This window comes from Apteryx rowi, unplaced genomic scaffold, assembly GCF_003343035.1.
Source record: "Apteryx rowi isolate R43461 unplaced genomic scaffold, aptRow1 scaffold_337, whole genome shotgun sequence".
In the NCBI taxonomy this organism is placed as follows: domain Eukaryota; kingdom Metazoa; phylum Chordata; class Aves; order Apterygiformes; family Apterygidae; genus Apteryx; species Apteryx rowi.
This window is the reverse complement of record NW_020449830.1, coordinates 618499-641380: the sequence shown is the minus strand read 5'-3', so window position 1 is coordinate 641380 and position 22882 is coordinate 618499. Positions and strand designations below refer to the sequence as shown.

At 38.4% G+C, this 22882-nt stretch overlaps 1 protein-coding gene across 1 annotated transcript in view; it reads left to right on the top strand.

The window, feature by feature from the left end:
* Nucleotides 1-22882, top strand: part of GRB10 (growth factor receptor bound protein 10) — a 112764-nt gene that overhangs the window by 23026 nt on the left and 66856 nt on the right. Inside the window, exon 2 of the mRNA XM_026072067.1 lies at nucleotides 1439-1532. Coding sequence (XP_025927852.1) covers nucleotides 1439-1532 — 94 coding nt within the window. The remainder of the gene's footprint in view (nucleotides 1-1438; nucleotides 1533-22882) is intronic.

Below are 22882 nucleotides of genomic sequence, written 5' to 3'. Positions count from 1 at the left end.
CTCAGTGCTGGCTGTGTGACATGCCGGGGAAAACTAGATATACYGAAAGAAGCAACGGGCTCTCTAAAAGCAGTACTGATGTTACGGTGTGATACTCTGCAGTTGCAAGGGATTTGAAGGAGACAGGAGCTTGAGTTGCTTGTTCCTACTAAATATTCAGTTAGCTTCAATGAGACGGTTAACAAATGTTGCTGTATTTCAAGAAAGCAAGAGCAAATATAGTAATGTTGACGGGAAGTCTCATTTCAATTGGCTCTTGAATCAAAGCTCAAGGATCTGCTGCTTGAGGTGGTCTTTCTGAAGGACAGATAAAAATATATTTTAAATTTCATATCTTATATAACTGTTTGCAGTTCTTATCCCAGAAAGCTACACACATTATGATTTTTAGCATTAGCTTATGTTCTGTAAACTGRAAATGCTGGGCGGGGGCTCACAGTTATGTGTAGTTGAGTTGCTGGGCTCTGTGYGCGTGCTACTGCTCTGCCGTAATTACAATGTAATTTGCCATGAAGGTGCTTCCTGGGCTTTGACGTAAATGTGATTCATGCCACTGGATTTATCTTATGCTTTGGGCACAGTAGCAACGTGTATACAGTCATGTATGTCACTGCAGCACAGCTTATGGGCCATAATCTATCAGTATAGGCAACTTCATGACCTTGCTTCTCTTTTTCCRTACCTGCCTTAACTGGTATATACAAAGTTATGTCAAGTTTGTAAAACTGTGTACCTACTCCAAATTTCCTTCTCATACTGGTACTTCTAAAAATCAATGCAACTTATCTTACTTTGCTTATTTTTTGTTTATATTTCAACTTTCCTGTTCTCTCCTAGTTGTCCTTTTTGGCAAGATCTGTGAGAAACTGTGTTATTTTAGACTTAGCCAAATTCAGTCTATGTTAAAACTTCTTGAAACCTGATCTTGTGAGAGTTCTAGTATGAAAAAAATTCAGGTTGGCAACCAAAATCATGGATGTTTATCTAAACTGAACTTCTGATTCCTCTTGAGGTTTGGTAGGTCACTACTGAATCTGTTTCAGTCCAGTTAATTAGTTACAAATCCCTAAGCCACAGTCTTGGAATTAAAGAAAACAAAGCCCCAAGCCTCCACATAATTTGATGCAAGCAGAAAGTTTTGTTAAACTGGGAAGTACATTTGCATCACTGTTTCCCAGTCTGAAGTGTAAAACTGACATACAGATGAGCCAACAGCACAGTCATTTATTCTAGATTCATGCCTGCCTGTATTATTGTGACAGTCTTGTGTCCCCCTACATGTATTTATATTCTTTTCCCCACTTCTCCTATATCTGTTTCTCCTACAGAGTTATGGCAAAGATTTTTTTTGTATCAGTGTTTTGGCTCTGAGCAGCATAGCTTACAGGAAATACAGAATGCCTGTTTTTGCTAAGGTTCTCTGCTGTTCTGTTTTCAGGACAATGTAGATCAGACTTCAGCTCATGGTCGGCGGGATCTGGTGGAACCAGGATTCCAAGAACCATCTAACCGCATCTCCCTAAATCACCAAGGTAAGGAAGGGTGGGTGGGAATCCAGGCTCGTCAGGGGAAAGCTGGAGAGCTGCATATCCAGAAGTAGTTTTGCCTCCATGTTTCAATTTCTCTTCCTCATTATTAAAAAATAAAATAAAAAATACGCGCACACACACACACACACACACACACACATTTTTCTTCAACTTTCCTACTCCAGCCATCCAAAATCTTTTATCACAGCTGTCTTGTGTGAGCTATGGATGAAGATGACTAAGTACTGCTGTGCATCTCAAGTCTTTTAAACAAAACTGGGATTGTTAGCCTGGGCAGGGTAGGAATTTGCTTCTGTTTTTTAGGAGAAGGAGGAGGGAAGTACTGAAATTTAATTCAACATTTGCAATGCTAAAGTTGCATTTTAAGAGTTTTCACATGCCATAGAAAAGATTCACAGCTCTGGCTTAACTCTTGCACTAGGAGCGAAAGAGAAGAGAGAGAGTATGTTTTCTTGCTTGGCATGACAGAAATCAGCTCCTTTGGGCAATGAGTCCTGAACTCACGTCATAATGCCAGTGCAACAGTCTATTTAGGTTCTGTAAGTCAACAGGAATATATATCAAAAGTTATAATTAATCTTAAAAGTCTGTCTAGATTATTGATTGATTTGTCACTCTTTGAGTGCAGCTGTAATGAATACCAGTGCCTCATGACAAGACAAATCTCCAAGTAGTGTCTCAAAAGCACCATGATGTCTAAATTTATATTGATTCTCACACCTACAAAAGATGGTTAAAATCATAGCGGGGATTATTTTGGCTCAGCTTTAGTTTTTTGGCTTTGAAATAAATAATAATAGAAAGTGCTGTCTTCACCAGTGAACCCCCTTCCTCTCAGTCCTCCTGATGGTTTAATTTGTAATCAAGTGCTTAAAGCTAGTCTTTATATGCAATTTCTTTAATACATCAGTTTACAGTACTGTAGTCAGCACAAGGCTATTGAAACATCAACAAACAAAATAAATGAGTAAATTATTTAAAACATTATTTACTGAGTGTGACATTCTTAACTTTTTCTTCAAAAAAATCTAGTTTCTTTCATTTGCCAAGGGCAGCAATACGGGAATTTCATGACTTGCAAATCCTCAGCGCTATTTAAGTTTGACAAACAAGTCCCTGAACATAATGAGTATTGTATTTTAATTCCCCACACACAGCTCAAGCTTTCCAGGTATTTTAAATTTATGTTTTTACTTGAAAACAGAAGAGAACACATTGCCACAAAGAGAAATCCAAAACTTTCAGGAGCACAAGCAGTGCATTGTGGCCTGCTTATGTGCATATGACACAGAGTTTATAAATTCCTTTTTTCATTTATCTTAGAACAGTATTGTTATATTAATCTCATCTGCTTTGTGATGTGCAAATCCTAGAGCAGATTTATATAGCTGACATTTTCTGAAGCTATTTGAAGATATTCTTCTTTTAATAAGGGATATTTTTTGGAGCACATTCTGTGTGGTCTAAGTTCACATGATAGAGTGAGAGTATGTGGCTGCTGCTAGTGAAGGCTGAATATATACTGAAAAGACACGTAGTATTGTATTTTGATGGCAAAATGCTAACTCTGTAGCCTGACATTTTCCTAATAGATTAATACTTCCTTTTCAGATCCTTCCTTTCTTCTATCAATATTACAGTAGTGTAAAAGGATCCATAAAATGTCAGGTTTGTTTAGGCAGCTAGATGTGGTACTGCTTACAGTCCTTTTTGTGTGTCTTTCTCTTCTGCCTTCAAACAAGGATTCATATCTCTGGGCACCCAGTGTAACGCCAGATATTTTCTCTCATTTGTTACTGGCATTGCATCTGTGAAGCATACTTAGCACCTGATGTGTGGCTCTGCCTGAGCTACTTTGATACAAATATCTGTATTTAATTTATGAAACAATTATTTTTAAACAGAGTATTTGTCACAGTGGTACTGGCAGTTTAAGGCCTACTTCTAAAGTAAGATACATTTAACATTTTTCCCAATAGTTTCTGAAATAAAGATCGCTTTTTGCAGCTACAAATTGTTTGGATTTTTTCCCACATCAATGGAGTGACAGCAGTCAAATTATTCTATACTTCTAAAATCTTTGATTTTGTTGCTGAAGTAGATATTTAATACATTATTAATCTTGTCTACCACTATGGTAGACTAATTGCTGTTAGTGTAAGTGGCATGGGTTAAGTGAGTTAGGAAGTAGGAATAGTACAACCTTTTAAATCTGACTGTCCAGTAGTGGCCTTTAATACTGCATTTGGCTGTAGTACCTTTCTGTTTTTGTGGTTTTGGAGGGGCATACCTTACAGGAATGATGCCTACTTTTTCAGTATATTTTTGGAAGTGTAAGTGGCTGTAAACCTGATGTTACGTCATGTCTGATTTTGTCTGCCCAAGTATGAGTTTTTACACTATTATATATCTATGAAATACACAATCTTGTCCAATAACTTGAAAGTACAAGTATTTTCACATGGAACAGCTGCCACATATTCAAATGACTGATTGAAATATGACATCAAAAACTTCAGAGAGAGTTGACATGGTCTGAACTAGATCCAGTGCATTCATCGTATTAGTGAGTCACACAATAAACAGAAAGATCAGATCACTAAAATTAAGGTGTTTTTTTAAGTTTTTGGGGAGTTGTTTTGGTTTTTTACTATTAAATTTTCTGCTTGCATTTAATAAGTGAATCTGTATTTGGTGATGTGTCTGGGTTATGCTGATGTTAAAGATATTTGCAACAGGCTATGGCTGACTTTGCTTCCAGTTACATAGGACATTACTTTCTGAGTAATCCCACTGACTTCAGCTTGTACTGACTAGCAGATCTAAAGCTCTTCTTCCTGTATTTCTGAAGAATTTTAAGGAAAACTGGTAGGCTCAGACTTGCACTAAAGCTGATTTAACACATCTTTAACATGAGCAGAAATTCTGGAAGGATTACAGTTGGCTGAAATACTTCACGTTAGGGTCTTTTTTTCTTTTTTCATCCCCTCTTCTTTTTTCCATTTAGTATGCTGTGTCTGAAATACCGCAGCTGAACTTTGAGCAACCTTACTTATTACGTTATTTTATGTATGCACTTCCAATTCATACCTGACCGCACTGTTCAGTGAGTACAGCAGATTTGCCAGTTTCTGTTGAACATTAACTTATAGCCCTTTGCTTTCACTTGGAAAGCTTCGGTGCAAGCACTAACAATTCTAAACCAGACCCTGCTTTCCATGGCCTATAAAAATGGTGATTAGCTTCCTCTGAGGCATCTGAATCCCTTCAACACAAACTGGAAAAAGAGCATGCGAGTGGAGTCTGAGATATCCCTGCCAACTGTCCCTGCATGAATAAGCTCTTTCTTGTAAAGGGTATTTCAAGTGCATGTTTCCTGCTGAATCACACTTTTACACAAGCAGATGCTTTATAACTGTTCAGCTTTTTATTTTAAAAGAATACCTTGTAAAGATCAGGGAGCAGAGAATACTTTTTGTCAAGTGAGGAGTCTTAAAATGCACAGGTTTCACGCAAAGCAAATATAAAAAGTTGAGTGCAGATGAAATAGTATTTTCCCCTATAGGTATGTTAATAACTGCTTATGTGTAGATATGCTAAGAATTCACTTATATGAACAATAAGTATTTTTATATCTAAGCCATTATTTAATGTTAATTTTTCAATTATTCTACTACTTGTGTACATTTTATTAGGGTACTAAACCAAGCAGGAACCAGGATTTCTTACCTATACCCCCAAAAAGCTACCTTGTACATTAAAGGGAATAGGAAAGTTTCTTTTTATACAGTTTCATTAAAGCAGAACAATACCAGTATTCACTGATATAAGGAAACAGACACACTTCAGTTAGCTATTGAAAACTGCAGAAAGTTAACAACAGTCAGCTAGGATTTGGCATTTAATAAACATCAAGTCACGGTATCACAGAATGGTTGATGTTGGAAGGGACCTCTGGAGATCATCTAGTGCAACCCCCCTGCTCAAGCAGGGTCACCTAGAGCACGTTGCACAGGATCATGTCTAGGCGGGTTTTGAATATCTCCAGAGAAGGAGACTCCACAACCTCTCTGGGCAACCTGTGCCAGTGCTCTGTCACCCTCACAGTGAAGTAGTAAGTCAAGTATTTCTTGAGCAGTCACTCCAGAAGTCATAGTAAAGCTACAGTACAGAGAAGAAAAAAGTATCTAAACTATGTGGCATTTCTTGAAGAGTTAAGGAAAGAGGTCAGAAAATAATCAAAACAGTTATTTGCCATCTTTAAACCCACAAAGGGAAAGAGGAAATAAAAGGTTTTTGTGTGTGTGTGTGTGTGTGTGTGTGTGTCCCGGAGTGGAGTGTGGAGATGAAGGAAACTGTAGCCTGCTTAACTGAGTCTCAGTTCTGTGAAATGTTTAGCACAGGGGAATGTTTAATATTTCACAGTGGCAGGGGTCTTTGCATTCATTCAGCATTCATACCCTGTCCAATAGTGAGGGGCAGACATGGAAAGCATAAGGATGCTTTTAGTCAAAAGTACTTGCTTTCACACTGGGCTATCATTTTGAGGCCTTTGCTAGAGGTGATCAATAGCAGAACTCACTCTCCCCCTGTCCCAAATTATGCTGCTGGTTTTCTTCTCTTCCCTCATCACCCTGGCAGCTGAGCCTCTGCTTCTCTTGGTTGAGGCACCAGCATGGGATGCTGTAAAAGTTAATCGTGAATGTGTCTTGTTAGGAGGAGAAGGCTGTCTTACTGATTTGCCTGCACTACCTAGGAGCGAGTGGCCTTGCCATATGAAATATGATAGCAAAATACAACCTGCTGTGGAAAGAACTGTAAAACCTGTTGGAAATCAGCTGAATTTATTGACTCCGAGACTTCATCAGGGTTTAAGATGCAAGCTGTGCCAACACTGTTTCTTTTCTCTCTCTGTGCTTCTGGATTTCTCTTTGTTGAGGCATTGTTCAGAGCTCATTTTCCTGTTTGTTTTTTTTCTAATAAGTAAATAATGCCAACTGCAGTCCTGGTAGTGCAGTTTATGGGCATTGCCTTTTATTAGTACTTGACATGTACTTTTTGAGGTAGTGCAGCTACTTATTATTCAGGATTTTGAAGTCAAGCATAAATGAGATGCATTCTGTCACCATAACTTCGTAATGGAAATATTAGACATGAAACTCTGGCACTTTCTTTATATGTATACTTGTAGAGATGATTGTTGGTGGTCTGTACAAAAGCATTTTGCCTTGGGTCCTTAATGAAAGATTTATCTTCCTTTTATTTCTGCATTCGCATGCAGCCTTCCCTCCAGAGGCTATTTCTCAGCTATTGTTGGACTTGATGCTTTTTGTCACAGGAGTTTCCAGACAGAACTGAAAGGAGCACAGCTGCACCTCTGGCTCTGTAGCCAGATTGCTGCAGCAGCAGAAGGAAAATAGTGATATGAATTGTTTTGGCTAACAGCAGTCCTTTGTTGACAGCCAGTTCATCCTTTCTTCTTTCTTGCTTGATCATGGTAGGAAACCTTGCCTACAGTGAAAAGACGAAAATGCTGTGATTGTGGATTAATCAGCCATAGATTTCTGCGGTGTTCGTGCCCTTGCAGGATGCTCGTTGCCCACTGAACTCAGAGGAATCCGACGTGGCTCCCTCTTACCCCTCACTGAGGTCTGTTCTGAGGTGGATGCTCACCTTGACCTCACTAGCTACTTACTGATGCATAGCTTTCCTAAAAATGGTAATAGTCAATGATAATGAAAGCTTCTGTTCTAGCACACCACCTGGGTCCAAAAATTACAAGGCCATGTAAATTATATGGACTTTTTGGGTGAGTACAGACTTAAAGAAAGTAGTACAATGCCTGAGATGTAGCACGGAGAAATAATCTTCTGTAGCCCTTTCTCCAGCATTGCTGTTCTGATATGCTTTAAACATCTTTTCTTTTGTATCTGCCTGAGGATAGGCACACGAGATTGAGGTGATTTTGTTATTAGTTTCTGTAGCTGAAGAACATGTTTAGTAACTGTCAGTGCTGCTTCTGATATGCTTCAGTTACAGGATTCCACTAGGATGAATCAGATATTTTCTGTACCAGAACAAAATCCTGTTTTTGCAAAATCCAGCTGGTCCTGAATTGAAAATGTAGAATGAAAAACAGATAATTTTGTTCATATTGCAGAGACAATACCAGAGGCTGCCAGACATTCATGAATTCTCGTGCATTGTACAAATGTTGTTGTCATTGTCCAGACTGAGAAAAAAACAGCATTAATGTCAAAAAGATATACAGTAACTACCATTACACACAAAAGTGAGCACCCACTTCCTGCCTAGCTAATTACAGAATCTTTGTCTTACTTCAGAGAGGGCTTCTGTTGTTCTTTGTGATGAATCTTGTTAGCACAGTTACTAGGAGGGCACCCCCAATAGCTGCGCACAAGTTTAACTTCCCTAGTGGTGTTYGCTCCCAAATGCTTGGACTGACAGCGCTCTGTTTGGGGGCGGGGGGGAAGGAAACGGAAGATGTACTAGGTTAGTTTTTTTAGTATAGATAATTTCAACTCAGAGATTTGCATTAAGCTGCGGGAAGACAGAATAGACCAGCTGATTGARGTAGCAGAAAAACTCTGTGTATAATAATGCTACTAGGAATGACTGAAATGAAAGAAACAGATCAAGAGCAGTAAAAAAATTTTTGCATGTTCAGAGAAATATATCTGCAGGTTACTGATGGACTTTCTCTTATTTTTCATTAACTAGAGGATTAACTCTCTCTCTTAACCAGACAGTAAAAAAGGGAGAAAAAGACTATGTGCATTAACCAGTAAGAGTTCTAATGTCAACTTTGTAAATCTTTAATTTAGTATGTATTTAAAATTGGATGTATTCCTCTGAAGCTACATCATATGAATACAAAAGCTCAAATACCTCATAGTCAGAAAGCATAGGATTTTAAGCCTAATTATAATCTATCAGGTTTCAGTGTGTTTCTCTGAAGAGTAAAATTTTTTGCAGGGAAAGAGCCCTCTGTCTTGGTTGTATAAGGCATAACATGGTATATCTTGGGGCTCTTATTTATTGCAAGATTTACATAAGGGGATGTAGGAAAAAAATGAGAATTTTAAAGTAAACTCAAAGTGGGAAGTACAAAAGTATTAGAAATAAAAATTCTCTGTTCACCTGAGCAAAAAAGTAAATTTTAAGCCTGTTTTCCTCTGTGAACTATAGAAAAATGGTAAAGTTATTACCATGTTTGTAATGAATCTTTTTGGCATGCTGGAGGAGAGACGGTTGCTAAGGCAGAGTGACTGCATTGAGAACAGGTGGAGCTGGGGAGTTACTTTCCTTACTCAAGATAATCCATGACACGCTGTGCCAGTCCCTTAGGGACTAAAGCTGTATAAATTTATGACATTTGACAAAGTATTATTTCACACTGAAGATAGACGGATGGCATTCCTACTCCTCCTGTTTCAAGATTTATACCTCTGGTTATCCCTATGGGGGTTCAYAAGGTGTGAATTTAGGGTGATTAGAAGCTTGATTCTTGTTACTCTTTTTTAATTCTTGTTTGAGGCGTGGCAGGGGAGAGGTAAATTGTGCATCTGGATACTGCGATTCTGGTGCTTCTTTCCAAATACTTCTCCATGTGAGAGAGCATTCACTTCCTCCACCCTTTATGAGTATGTATTGGAGAACGAGTTAGCTTAATAGTAGTATGATTGTAATGTATAGTAGTGCTGATTCTTTAAGAAAGTTACCATAAATCAATATTGTAATTTATTTTGTAGTGTCTTCCAGTAAAATAAAATTTCTTTTTTTGTTCCCTTTTTGTCCTTAACATTAAAGGACATATTCTTTCTGTTACCACTGAAGTGGAACTAAGACTAGCAGTGGTTGCAGTGGTCATAATTTTGCTTCCTTCTTTTGACCACGTTTAGGCTATGTAATGCAAGGAGTAATGTACAGATACCTCTTTTCATGTATGGGAATGTGTACTCACGGGCACCTTGTGGAAGAGTTTCTTTCTGAGCTCTAGCTTTTGCAAAACTGCTGGCGCAGTGAAGSAGCACAACTTTGGGGGGTGGGCAGGGAGGGGCCCAGATGCTGTTAGGTACATAAATCTATTAGTCTGTTAGGAGAGCCTGTTCTGTTAGCAGACAGTACGTGTTCAAATAGTGTATTTGTTTACTGTTGGCATGCTTTCCCGGAGGTATATCAGTTCAGTGAGGTGATGTCATCACCATCACAAATAGTTACTGTGCTTGTGCAGCTACTCCTGTTGTGTTATGGTGCCTGGCTTCTTGCTTAACGTCTGTCTCCTTAGAGTCTGATGCAACAGCCAGGACCGGCCCCGCTGGTCTTGCTGACTCTTTGGATCAGCAGGACAGAATAGTTGCAGTGCCTCGCGCAAGCTGTGAGGCCTACCGGAGAAAAGCAATCTTGAAGTTCTTCATAAAGATGACTTTGTTCAGGCTTTTTGTTTCTGTGCCTAATCATAGTGTATATCCATTTCAGGGTTCCAAGGAGCGATTGCTAATCCAGTTTCTTCACTGCAGCTAGTGTTAAGAAATCACTTTGGCAGATGATACAGATCATCTGTTTATGTGATGTGAATCATCTTATGTGATTCTGCATGTGAGCAGATGATAAAATGTGAACAGGGTTGAGTTCTGATATTCGGTCATCAATGCAGAATATTAATTGAGGATGTGGTCTTGAGGGTGGTAAAATATGAGACTTAACAGCAATCTGTTTCAGTGACAGAAAGGAAATTATGAGAAATCAGTATTAATTTGGAATGTATGTTCTTCATCCTGAAGTATTGGACCTGAGTTTGTGGGTCCAGTAATTCTAATGGAAATAGCATGCTTAGATACCAGGTGGAAATCAGTGTCTCAATATCTACTCATGATGAGGTGCTTCTCCCAAGTACCTGAACTGAGCTGATTTCTTGTGCAAAACATCATCTCATGTTTTTCTATCAGTAAATATGTCCAAAATCCTATGGGTAGTATGCTCATCTCCTGTGTAAATGCATTTATTTAGCAATTTGTATCATCCCCTTCCCTTCTGTAAGCAGTTTGCTAAAGTAGCCAAGTGCAATGTATTTCAATGCTTTTTATTGTTTCATATATTTATTTACTATCCAAAAGGTTAGAGGATAATTGTGGTCTCAGATTGCCCTCTGCCTTCTAGGTGGCTATTTTCTTTCATTAGAGTTAATGGTCCTTAATTGAGCCGTGTGATTTGAAATGCCTTCTTCTAATTTAATCAATATAAGTTAACTGTAAGATCTTGAGATGAGCTTGTATGTTTTCTGGAGTAACTTCATTATGTTTTCCTTTGTAATCTAACTAATTTGTACTAAATGTCAAGATGTTAGGAGAGTGGAAAGATGGAAATTAATACTGTTGGCAAGGGCTCTTTTGCTAGCTTGTAGATGCCATTTTCAACATGACTGAGTTGAATTGTTACCTGTGCCACTCCGACACCTTCCTGCATGTCCTTGGGTTTTGCTTATTTTTCCCTCTAAGGCGGCATGTTTTAAAGTATATTTAGCCTTATTTAAGAACTTTCTGAACCTCTCAGGGAAGGTGCTATTGCTAAATGTCAAAACATGGCAGTGGGTACTTAAATTGTCTCAGTACCAATGAAATTTCCAACTAGGAAAGTTGATTTATTATATAGCCTGGTTTTTAATCATGCCGTAATGAAGGCAATTGTTCAGTAAAGACAGTGTCTCTATAGCCTCATCATATTCACTTCAAATTTTGACACCATAACCAAAATCAAATCCTAAATTTCAAAGGCAATTTGACATGTAAGGAGGAAGGATATATTTAGAGGTGGAAGCAATCCATACTAGCTGCAGTTATACTGCCTGTTATGATATACTGCTTAAAAGAATATTTTCCAAAGCTCAAGTATCTTTGATTTTTGAGATAAAGGTACAATGTCACTATGCAAGGTCAGCTTTAATGGAGAAAGAACTGCCTTACAGTATCTGATTACATGGAAAACCCTAAGGTGCTAATCCAGTTTCATGACTGTTGTGTCCAAATCTGAAAGACAGATATTCTGCTTGTTTGGACATTTACGAATGTCAGCTGTAAGTAGATCAGAAATTGACTGTCACTTATCTACAATACTTGTAATGTTTGAAATTACTGTGACTGGAGCAGAAAATAATTTTCTTCATTAAATCTCTTTATCTGCTTTGGTGAAATTAGTATCAAGAGCATAATGTTACTGTACTTCTCTCCTTTGTGCTTTCATAAGATGACAGGGGAAAACAGACCCTCTTTACTATGAAATTTATTTCTAAGATCATCCTAAATAGTGGTGTGGAAAAGTGGAGGAAGTTGTAATGCCAGAAACTACTCAYTGAATTTTTGAAACTGGCTAGGGTTGAACTTTGTAGGGAAACTTTTAATACCCTTAGTTCACCAATATATTTAGCAATTTTGGGGACTAAGTATCACTTTTTTCCAGAATAAAATCCATTTAAAGTCTTCAGATAAAGAAAGAATTCATAAATTTACCTTTCTATGGGCTTCATTCTCTAAATAAAACTTTTATCATCTTATAAATGATTACGACAATTCACTTTGCTCTTTTAAAGAAAAAAAAAATCCTAGCAACGTCTAAATCTGTAATCTTCTCAGGGGTAAGAAACAGGGCGCGAGAATGAGGGTAAGTAAGATTTGTTTCAAGACTGAAATGGGGCATATTCGAGATACTGTGGTTCTCTGTGCAAAGGTTTAAGTTCCTTTAGGATTCCTAACAGTTTGGTGGACTTCCTTTTAAGTTGTTTGCAGATCTAAACTAGAGGAACAGTTATCAATGCTAAACAAGAGTTGGCTTGGTGCTTAGTGGTTGAATGGGTTCTAAAAGTTGGCTGATGCTATTACAGCAAATTTAGGTTAAGCTGTCTGGACAAGTATAGAATTAGTTTAAGATTTTAATATCCTTTTCTACATACAAGAACAACTTTTAGGAGCTTACATGCTAGAAAACCAGGGTTGTCAAATAAAGATGGAACACACATGTTACAGCTGAGAGGAAAATGTCCAATTCAAGTTAAAGCTCAAACATCATCTTCCTTAAAAATGCCTTTTCTAATGTGTTTACAAAAGACTTTGGTTCTGCCAGTGACTGGGAAGTTGAGGACTGCGGATTTTAAGATTTTTCCAGCATGGGAACGTATTTCCTTTAGTTGAGACAAACAAGTTGCATTGGAATGTGTTCATGGTCAGTATCAGCAAGTATAGCATAACTTAGTTATGTCAAGATGAGTATGTACTGTGATATATTTGAGAAAATGGATGTCACTAAAAATACCTGGCTAATAAATTTTGGTGGTATTGGGTGAATGTGAAAGTAGGCTTTCTTAATGGCAAAGCTGTGTTTATTTAAATAGAAACATGATTTTCTGTGTTTAAAAATGATTAAAARTTCATGACTGGAGTCAGACTTAAGATAGCAAGAGCAGTGTAAAATGGTACAGGTTTTGATTACAGTAGCGTGCTGTTTCTTTTTGTAAGACCTGCAGCTAGACATTCGTATGTACCCACAGCAAGCCCTCATTCAGATAAGGCAATGTGAAGGCAACAAATGACCTTGGGCCTGCCGCCAACTTTAATGATATCAGTCTTGTGGGGAAGGGGTGGTGGTGAGGGATTCCTTTTTCACCCCATTGGAAGTAACAGTGTGGAGTGTGGAGTAACAACCCTCCAAAGTGTACGCTGCAGGATTGCACAGAGATTCTTATGCTTGTATGCAAACTAGAAGGATTGCGTACCTATAGCAGTTAATTATGGCAGCAGCAAAGCTAGTTTGCATGTGTCATTAGTTTTTAATTTATAACTCAGGCAGTTATAAGCTGTTTAGAATAATTGGACTTTACATGAGGTTTTAATGAAACTGGACCACAGAAAATATTGCAGAGCATTGCTAGGTGTTCGTTTCTTTGGACCCCAGAAATCATGGTGGAACACTGCTCCGTGTTCATTTCTGCACAGGAATGCACAGAAGCATTGACAGGCTGTCCACTCCCACTAACCCCCCCATGGTAGTTGTGAAATACTTGCTGGGGTTGGGCACTGGGGCTGCAGGGGGGCAGGCAAAGAGTTAGAAATGCTTGGTCTACAAATTAGCTGGTGTATGGGATGAAGCAAATCACAGTACTTGTCTACTTAAGTTTTCCCCATCAGCAAAATGAGGATATTGCTATTGCAAAACTTCTGTTAAGTATGCAGTTGAGGTTTGCTTAGTAGTGTGCATGCTATTTTTGAAGATGAAGTGCTGTTTTGTTCATGGTATTAAGTTGGGAGCCAGCCGTGGAGATACATAATCAAGACTGAAATGTTTTTGCCTTAATTTTTGAGTCACATATGCCCTTCTGTGGAAGTTCTCCTGACCTCAAAGGCTCTTTCAGAGATTTTTGAGTTTGTTTTGAGGCTCTGATACTATACAAAGAATCATGTAAAAGTCTCTGGGGAAATGGAGAGGTAGTTCTCCGTGTTCTGAATGGTGTATATTTAATAGTGGATGGGGTTTTACTCATTGATAAGAAAGCAAACCAACTGTCTCATGCCCAGTGCAATATCCTGTTTCTGTAATGAATAAAGTAAAGGCTCTAGAGGGAAAAATTAACATATAAACATATGTGAGATTGCATCCTGAAATAAAGCCTAAACTGTAGACTCTTGCTCTGACATGCTGGGTAGCTTTCTTAAACAGTGACTTATTTTATGTGCAGGATTTGACTTGGAAGTGGTGAAAGATAATGCAGCTTTTAAGTGCTATAGAYGTGCTTTTAAAGAAGTATTGAAGGTACATAATCCTTGACCCACAGAAGGGAGGTGATCAATGAATTAAGCTGAAGGGTAGTTGATGCTCTGTGTGTGTATGTGTGTGTGTGTGTATGGGGAGTGAAATCAAAGCCAGATATAGTGAGCAGCCATGCAAGTTGACCTTGGAATGTTTACAAAAAAGAAAAAAAAAGGTCATTAAATGTGGGATAATGAGATAAGGGAAAGCCACTTGAGGCATAAAGCATGGTAAAAAGCCACAGAGTTTCTTTAGGATGGTTTTAGTATTTTATTGGAGGTGAATATAAGATATAATTCATTTTCATTACTGTAGGAACCAAGGTGTCTACCAATGCAGTGTTTATTTGTGGTGTCTTTCCACTGTTGTGTATCTCTATAAACCTTCTGTTTAAAAACAAACAAATAAAGCAAAACAAAAAACCTCTCAACCCTCTGTCTGCATGGTCATAGTGTCTAGCTGTTTGGGCCAGGATACATGTCTCCCCCTGTGTTAGACTGGCAAAATATGAAACAAAGAGATGCCTTACTGAAGAGCACGTTTTGAGATGAATCTGGCAGGTTGTTGGCTCCAAGGCAAATGGAGGCTGTCGTTGAGAGATTTGTTAAAGGCACTGCTTGAGTGAAAACCGCCTTTCTTACAGGAGAGTGTTTGAGCAGGAGCACTCTGTGATCACAGCACTGATGACTTTGCCCTGAAAAAAGATGTCCTTTCAAGTAGGCAGTTCTCAGACCATTTACATTCCCCAGGCTCTGGTGTCTCCCAGAGGTTTGGTGGTACAGCTGTGCTGGCACACTTCCTAATGTACTTGTAATGGCAAAAACCCCACTTTCTCTGAAGGAAGTTTATTCTGGTTTGACAAGTGAAATGAAACGTAGCAGTAAAAGCATTCTTAGGCATTTATACTGGGCTAGAAATACAGATATTTTAACAGGAAAAAAAGTTGAAACGTGGAGTCATTTCTAATGAACTAGTTGTGAGCAACCTTTCTTTGTATTTCAGGCAAATGTACAGCTGTATACCGAGTGGGGACAGTGAAATCAGGAGGTTAACATCAAATATCGCACATCTCAACTCTGGCCTGACTTTAGTCCTTTTTATGTTTGTGCTGTACAAACACAGTCGGCTCAGCCCCTGACCAATACATCTCATTAGTCATTGTGAGCATAGATCTAACGCAGAAAGGAAAAGAAGAAACACATTTGTGCTATGAGTTATCTAGGTAAACACTTGGTAGTTTCAAATCTGTGAGGTGAAAGACAAATTTTAGTGCCATGGGTTAAAGAGCTTCTAAATAGGCGTGGAAGAGGCTTCAGGGCAAATCTATTCTAAAAACTTTCATGGATATAGTATTATCAGTATAGCTTTGCAATCCCTTTCCAGTATTTTATATTTGTAATAGGTCCTCATATAGATTCAGTTACCCTGGAAAAATGCTGCTGTTCAGCATACCTCATTTTATCCACTGACTCAGTATAAGTGATGGGAGTGCTTTTCGCATGTTAATGAATGCCTGGCCCAAAAACATTGGTCAAAATAATCATCCTGTTTCGTGCAGGCATCTAGCTTACTTCAGGATGCACTTTGAGAGCACCTGGGAGGAGAGGGTGGTCTAGTGCAGCCTTACTTTTGCAGGGACCAACACAGGGGCTAGCTAATCGGAGACAATTTAAGGGCATTATTGAAGGAGAGGACAATATAGAAGCTAATGTGGTAGAAAAGAGTCAGCAGGTAAGTGGCACTCAGTGAAAAAGAACCTACTGTGGTGAAACACGAAGACCATAGGAATCTGACTTTTGCTTCTATTAAGTACGAAAGAAAGTGTTGCTCTTCAGCTAATACAAAATACCTTTCAGAATTAGTTCATTAAAAGCTTGAAGATGCTCATGTGGAATCAAAAAAGAAGCTCTTAGTACAAGCCTTTCCTGTTTTCAAGCCGTATGTTGGACTTTCATCCATAATTATGATTAGCATTAAGAATGTGTAGTTGTCCAAACCCATCAGAAAACAGAAACAAGCTTCATTTATTTTTTACTACTGAAACTTTAAAATATTTTTAGATACCTGTGCATTCTGAAGCTACGAGGCAGCTGCTGTGGCCTGTGCTTTAAGCTGTATATTTTTCAGATAGGAAAACAAACTCTGTGCTTGTTTCTTTTCCTAAYTGGATGCTCCTCAAGTCTATTAAAGAGCTAAGAAAAGATTGTGGAGAGTCAACCAAAATACATTGTGGTTCCAAGGAAAATCATTTTGAATTTTGTAAAGAGGGGCATAAAAGCAAAAGATAATATTGCATTGCTGCATTATTTATGGTGCCTGTAACTATGAAAAGTTGTSTTATGGTGTTAAGACAGCCTCAAGATGAGCTGGAATGGTACACTTCGGTAACTGTAATGTCTTATATCTTCTATAAAGCAGCCATACCAAGCTGGGGCCTATTTTAAGCTCAGATAATGAAAGAAAAACAAAAAAGAAAAAGAAAAAAAATCAAAGTTCATAGTTTAATAAATCACGCAAAATCTGTAGAAAAACAATTCTGTTGTAATTTAATGTCAGGTCTGCACTTAAATTCTTTGCCACAGTGCTGCATTGTAATAATAAACTTCAGTCATCACTGTCTTTGAACTTATAAGCTGTGATAAGCACTAGAGTATTTATTTCTGCCTTTATGTAAACACTGTGCTGCAAGTGGTTCATGACAGCACTTCAGTAGGAGCAGGCTGTGTCATGTGAGGATACTTTAGAAATGCAGGATTTCAAAGCTGCTGACATTCTTGCACTGAGGATGCAGAAGTTCGCGGCACACTTAAAGCCAAGAAGCTTCAAGGGGAAGATCCATTTGAATTTGCTGATTTATCTAAGCCCCTTTGTGCCCATTAAATGGACAAACTTCTGTCAAGCTAGTTGTATTTTCAGCTAAAACAGATTTAAAGTGGGGCAAGACAGCTAAACATAAGAAGACCAAAATAAAGCATTAAAGATGTCACTAAGTTTGGAGTTCTTCATAGCATGCAGCTGAGTAAATAACTAAATTATATAAGATACTACTGACCAAAGCAGTTAGTATGTAATTTCACTAATATTATTAGAGTCACAGGAACAATATTTGAGTCTTTTTCTCCAAATCAAGATTGTGGGCAATGTGTGACATGTATAATGTGAAGTTAGATGCAGTGCAATATTATAGTATGTTGAAGGACCACTGTCCAAGTGGATTCGTAACTGCACAAGGACCCATTTTAAGCTGGCTCTATTAGAAGTGTTAGCAAGAAATTAAAAACACTGCGTGCAAGTTTATATATGCATGCACATGCACTTGTAAATTTTTATGTGTTTGTATTCAAGTTGATACATGAAAATGCTTCATGGGATGCTAATTTTTTGTCAGAATTCAACTTTGCAATTCAGTTGTGAGCTTGCTATTATTTGACCAAAAAACATTCTTTTTGCCTGGGTCTTTGTGGTTCTGCCTTAAGTTGTTGAAAAACCCTGGCAAGCTCAAGCGTATTCAAGTGTTCTAAGTCCCTCTGAAATCTAAAGTGCTGTAGATGAAGGGTTTCAACCCTGTGAGGTTTGCAACTCAGTAACAAGTGGACTGTGAGCCCAGAGTAAACAGCAAGTCATGGGTAGCTTGTACCTTCAAGAATAACCGTAAATGTTCTTCAGAAGATCATGATGAGTTTTAGAGATTAGGTAGAAGACACGCACATCAGAAGACAGGTCACCCTCCAAGGCTGGAGTAACATACCATTGAATGCATGTTTCTTCAGTCAAATAACTGAGGCACTTAAAGCTAGCTACTCACACACTAATTGACATTGCTGCCACAAAGGTTAACATGAACTTGCTGCAATTGTTAATTTAAAAAGCAATCAATAGAAATCCTTTGAAGCTTTAAGTTTTTGAAGCTGAAGGCTTACAGGTACATTTTGGCCTACCTTACAACTCTCTTCTCATCATGTGTTGCCTCTTTGTAGGTCTCAGCCTTTCTAGGGCTAGGTGTATAAATACACTGGCATGTTTTTGGCCAAGAAGCCAGTCTTCTCTAGTTTTCTGGGTTGTATTTTAGACTTGAAACAGAACTAAGTGAGTGAGTTGTGTAATCTCGTGCGAGCATTGATGCATCTTGGGGCAGGGGGTATCTTTCTTAATAGAGCTTGTAGGGATGATTTAAAAAAATGCCCTCTCAGCAGGGGCTGCCCATCCATGCTATGATCAGCTGATGTCCCCAGGCTGGTGGGGGGGGGGGGCTGGGGAGGCCAGGGCAGCTGTCGAAGGGCCAGATGGGACAGTAAGGTCTGTAATTCAGCCTGAGGCGCATTGCATTCCCTGTCTCTGAGGTGGTGCTGGCGGTCAGGTAGGGTTAGGGCYGTGTCCTGGATGTTGATTTTTTTCATGCCTGCGTCTGCCTGTGGGCTTCAAAGGTTTGGTTGTCTGCAGAGCAAAGAGACATAGAGAACATAAAATTATTTCTTATGTTAGCAGAGTAACCTTACAGGGTAAGTAAGGTTTGTTCAGTTCCTAGCTTCTAGCACTGCTTCATAGGCATGCCAGAAGGGGAGTCCAGGCAAGGGTTTTTGGATCCCTACCCAGAACTGTGTAAAAACTGACATGACTGGGAAGAACAGCGGAGGGATTTTTCAAAGAAACAGAGTATCCTAAGTAACTGAACTAGAAGTACGCACATCTTTTAAGATCAGACACATGGGTCTAATAAGGAAAGCTGGAACATAACTGGCAAGTTCACTTTGACTCATAAAGCTATGATGAACCTTTTAGGTAGCATACCTGTAGTGGTAGCTTTTAGGTGAATCTCATCCTAACGCATTTTAACTTGTGCGGCTTGCCTGCAGTATGTTAAATGGTGAAGGTTCGCGTTTGGAAAAGATGATTTAAAAAAGAAACCTGATTTGGTAAGTCTAGAAGAATAAATACTTCTCTATTTTTCTTAGGCCTAGATAAATTTAGGCTAATGCGATTGCTCTTCATGGAAGATTATAGAGTGATAAATTCAAATTAGTTTTTCTTTTGCGTCATGGTTGGTCTTAAGTGATTGATTGTAAGCAGTTTGTATCAATTAGATAGCATGTTAATATTTGTTCATACAGTACGATACAAGAGTAGGAGAAGTGTTAGACCATCAAGGAAGCTTTATTATGATTCTGTTCTATATTATTCCCTGCCTCTCTCTTTTTGTTTGGCATTTTTGTTTTTTGTGTTCTCCATATCTATAGACCTGGTTTCAGCCTCCATTCAGGTTTTTTGTTTGTTTGTTTGTTTTTTAAAAAAAGATCAGTTAACAGGAGATCTTGGGATCAACGTAATGCCAGTGGAGAGATGCACTACAGAGCTTTTATAAATGACTACTCCAAGCAGTCTTTACGCCTTTATGAGGGTTTGGTTTCTGCATCTGCACAGTAGAATATGGATGCATTCAGCAGCGGATCCACACAACCATTTGGGATGCGATTTCAGCAATATGTTCTGCCATCTGTGAAGCCGTATGAGAGGACTGTGGTGTTCCCTTGTAATACAGCAGAGAGGATTGCATTTTATTACAGCAGTAATTCTTAACAAATTATCCACCCTAATCATTTTGTCTCCTTTGCTGGCAGAGCTGGAGGAGAGGCACTTGTTCTGCACCTGAAGGAATTACTTGATTTCTGAAATGAAAAATAGACTTGCATGAAAGGAGTGCCTAAAATAGACATTTCAGGGACAAGGTATCTATGTGCAAGTGAAACTGAATGCATACCCTGAAAGTCTTTTTCTTCAGAAGGACAAAAAAAATGTAAAGAAAAGTTATATTGAGGTGCTGCCAAGGAAAGAAGAGAACATCTGATTGCAGCCTTCTTCACCTATAAAGTGAAGTTAAAATAGTAAAGTGAAGTTAAAATAGTAAAGCTGTTTTTTTGTTACTTGTCAGTTGACAGTTTTGAAGGTCTCAAACCTGGGGCTCTTGGGAGGCTTTTTGGTGCAGCTTTAGCAGACTTAAATTATGAACAACTCACTTGTAGTTTACTTTCTTGTAGATAACTGACCAAAATTAAAGTTGGAGTTAATACTAAACTATTAAGACAAGTGGTAAAAGAAACCCAAAGTTAAAGAATTTTTCTTTTTCATACGACTACAGTCCTGTTAACTAGGTTCTGACTAGAAGTGCCTTCAGATATGATACATTCCTGTTGTCTTCTTTGTAAGTACACATGTCCCAGCTAGGTAACTATTATGTGCTGAAAATGCAATGCTTAATTAACTCAAAGGAATAGTTGATTTGTTAGTAGTTGTGTGCAACTTTTGGAACTTGTATTACTTTCTCTTAAACATGCTTTCAAAGCCAATAAAACTGTTCAAAGGAAATTTTGAAAACTCATGCTTTAAAGTAGGTAGAACTAAAGGTTAGCCCAGATATCGAGTAATGAGGTACACCTGATTTAATAGTAGTGGCTTTTCAGCATCGGCTCTTAGGATCCATCACTTCTTGAGAAGAAAAGCTAACGGAATATCTAATTAGGTTAATCCAGCTACCTTGCACTTAAGCTTTATTTAAATTATACTGAATTATCTTTGAAATGAAACTGGTCTAACACTTCAGATCCAAGAAAACTGGAAGCGTAGAGTGTGCTGACTGCCAGGTTGGGAGCGTCAAATCCTTTCCGGAGCAGAGACGTAACAGCTCTCGCCTTGCTGGTGGTTCAGCAGCCAGCAAGATCCTGCAGGCTTTGGTTGTGGCTGAGCAGCAGCAGGTTTTTGAGGTTATGCATGCAGTTTCTTGGAACTGGGATAGAGCTTGGACTTTCTTGACAGGGCTGAAGTGACTAATCCATGCAGTGTATTTATACTGATTTGTAAGGATTGTTCAACTGGGATTATTCAGCTGGGCATTATTATGTTTAATTGGGAAAAGAGAACACAGATTCCTTAAAAGCAGTAGATTCTTTGACTGTGTTTTTAACTTTGCCTCTGATAGCTTAAGACTTCCGAGATGTGGTAGCTTGAGCTTTTAGTCTGTCTAAATTTTTAACTCCTTTTTGGACACTGGCTTATTTATCAGCATTTTATTTGATTTGCACTCTGTTTAGTTTTTTCCTCTGACACAGGCAATAAGAAAAGGATATTTGAGTAAAACTTAAGAAAAGCATTATGAATAGAAATATATATATATATATATAGGGAAGTAATAGAATAAATTAAAAAAATAATAATTTTCATTCATCTAAGCATAAGGAAAATATGGAGTATTTTAAAGAAATACAGAATCTTAATAAATATTCACGTAAACCTGACTTTTGTGGTGTCAAATCACAGCTCACACTGATACAGGATATTCTTCTAAAGTCATTCACCCCTGAGTATGACTTTTTAATATAAGATGAGATCTGCTGAGCATTTACCATGGGGCCGGCAGACAGTATTTCAATTCATCCATCTGTTGCTATCCAATATTGTGCTTTCTAATTTTTGACTGGAAGTACCTTAACAGGTCAGTAGGCTAGCACTGTTCTCCTCATTCTCTGTAATGCTCAAAAGTGCCTCATTTTGTTCATTCTTGTTGTGGACCACACAGGATAAGAGCAATTCTTCCCATTTTGCTGCTCCATTGGGTTTGCCTGGTGTTACCCCAACCATTTCTCTTGAGGGATGAATGACAGTCTTCCACTAATCATAATTTTGGAATGTAATGGAGCAGCTTTTCTTCCCAGTTTTACTGTGGGACACCTAAATAAAGGCATCCAATTAACCTTAGCAGGAAGATAAGACACAAATAGAGAATCTTTAGGTTCGTCTCTCTCTCTCTCTCTGTGTCTCTCTCTGCTCTCCCTTCCTCTCCCCACCAAAAAAAAAAAAAAAAAAAAAAAAAAGGCCAGGTGTAGGGCTATTAGTTATATTACTTATACAGTTGCGACTTAGGCTTTAAGTTTCCTTCTGCTGAGTCTCCCATTATATTGGGAGAATCAGTTGGGTCTGCTCACCCTATCTATGAGGTTTTCACTGATGTACCTACTCTGTCTTTCTCCAGGGTTTTCTAAGGATTAGCCTCTTCTGACTCCAGGTTTGGTCTTGGAAAGAATACCCCCTTCTTGCCTGCATGGTACTTGTAAAGCGTCGCTTCTCCTATCAATTAATGTTGTCTTTTTTATCCTCTGTGTAACTGAGGCTGTTCTCTCTGTCTTTAAAAACCCAACCAAACAAAACGTTTCCTGTTGAGGAACGTCTCTTTCTTAAACTAATGCAAAAAGTAGGCWATATGCTACAGGGGAACCACTGAGCCTAATATTTATGGAAAAAATGCAGATCTGTGACCAGTTTCTTGAAAATGGATCTTCTGGCTTGATTTAGTAATCATCCCAAGAATGGCAATTTCCAGAGGTCTACTTAACCTCAGATTCTGCTTTAAGTGGTCTGTTTACTCAGTATTTACTATAAAGCATTGTTTCTGCAACCATTGGCTGTGCAAAGAGCAATTCAGAAGGCTGACAGTTGCTGGTAATTGCTGTTATCAGGAGCTCTGCCAT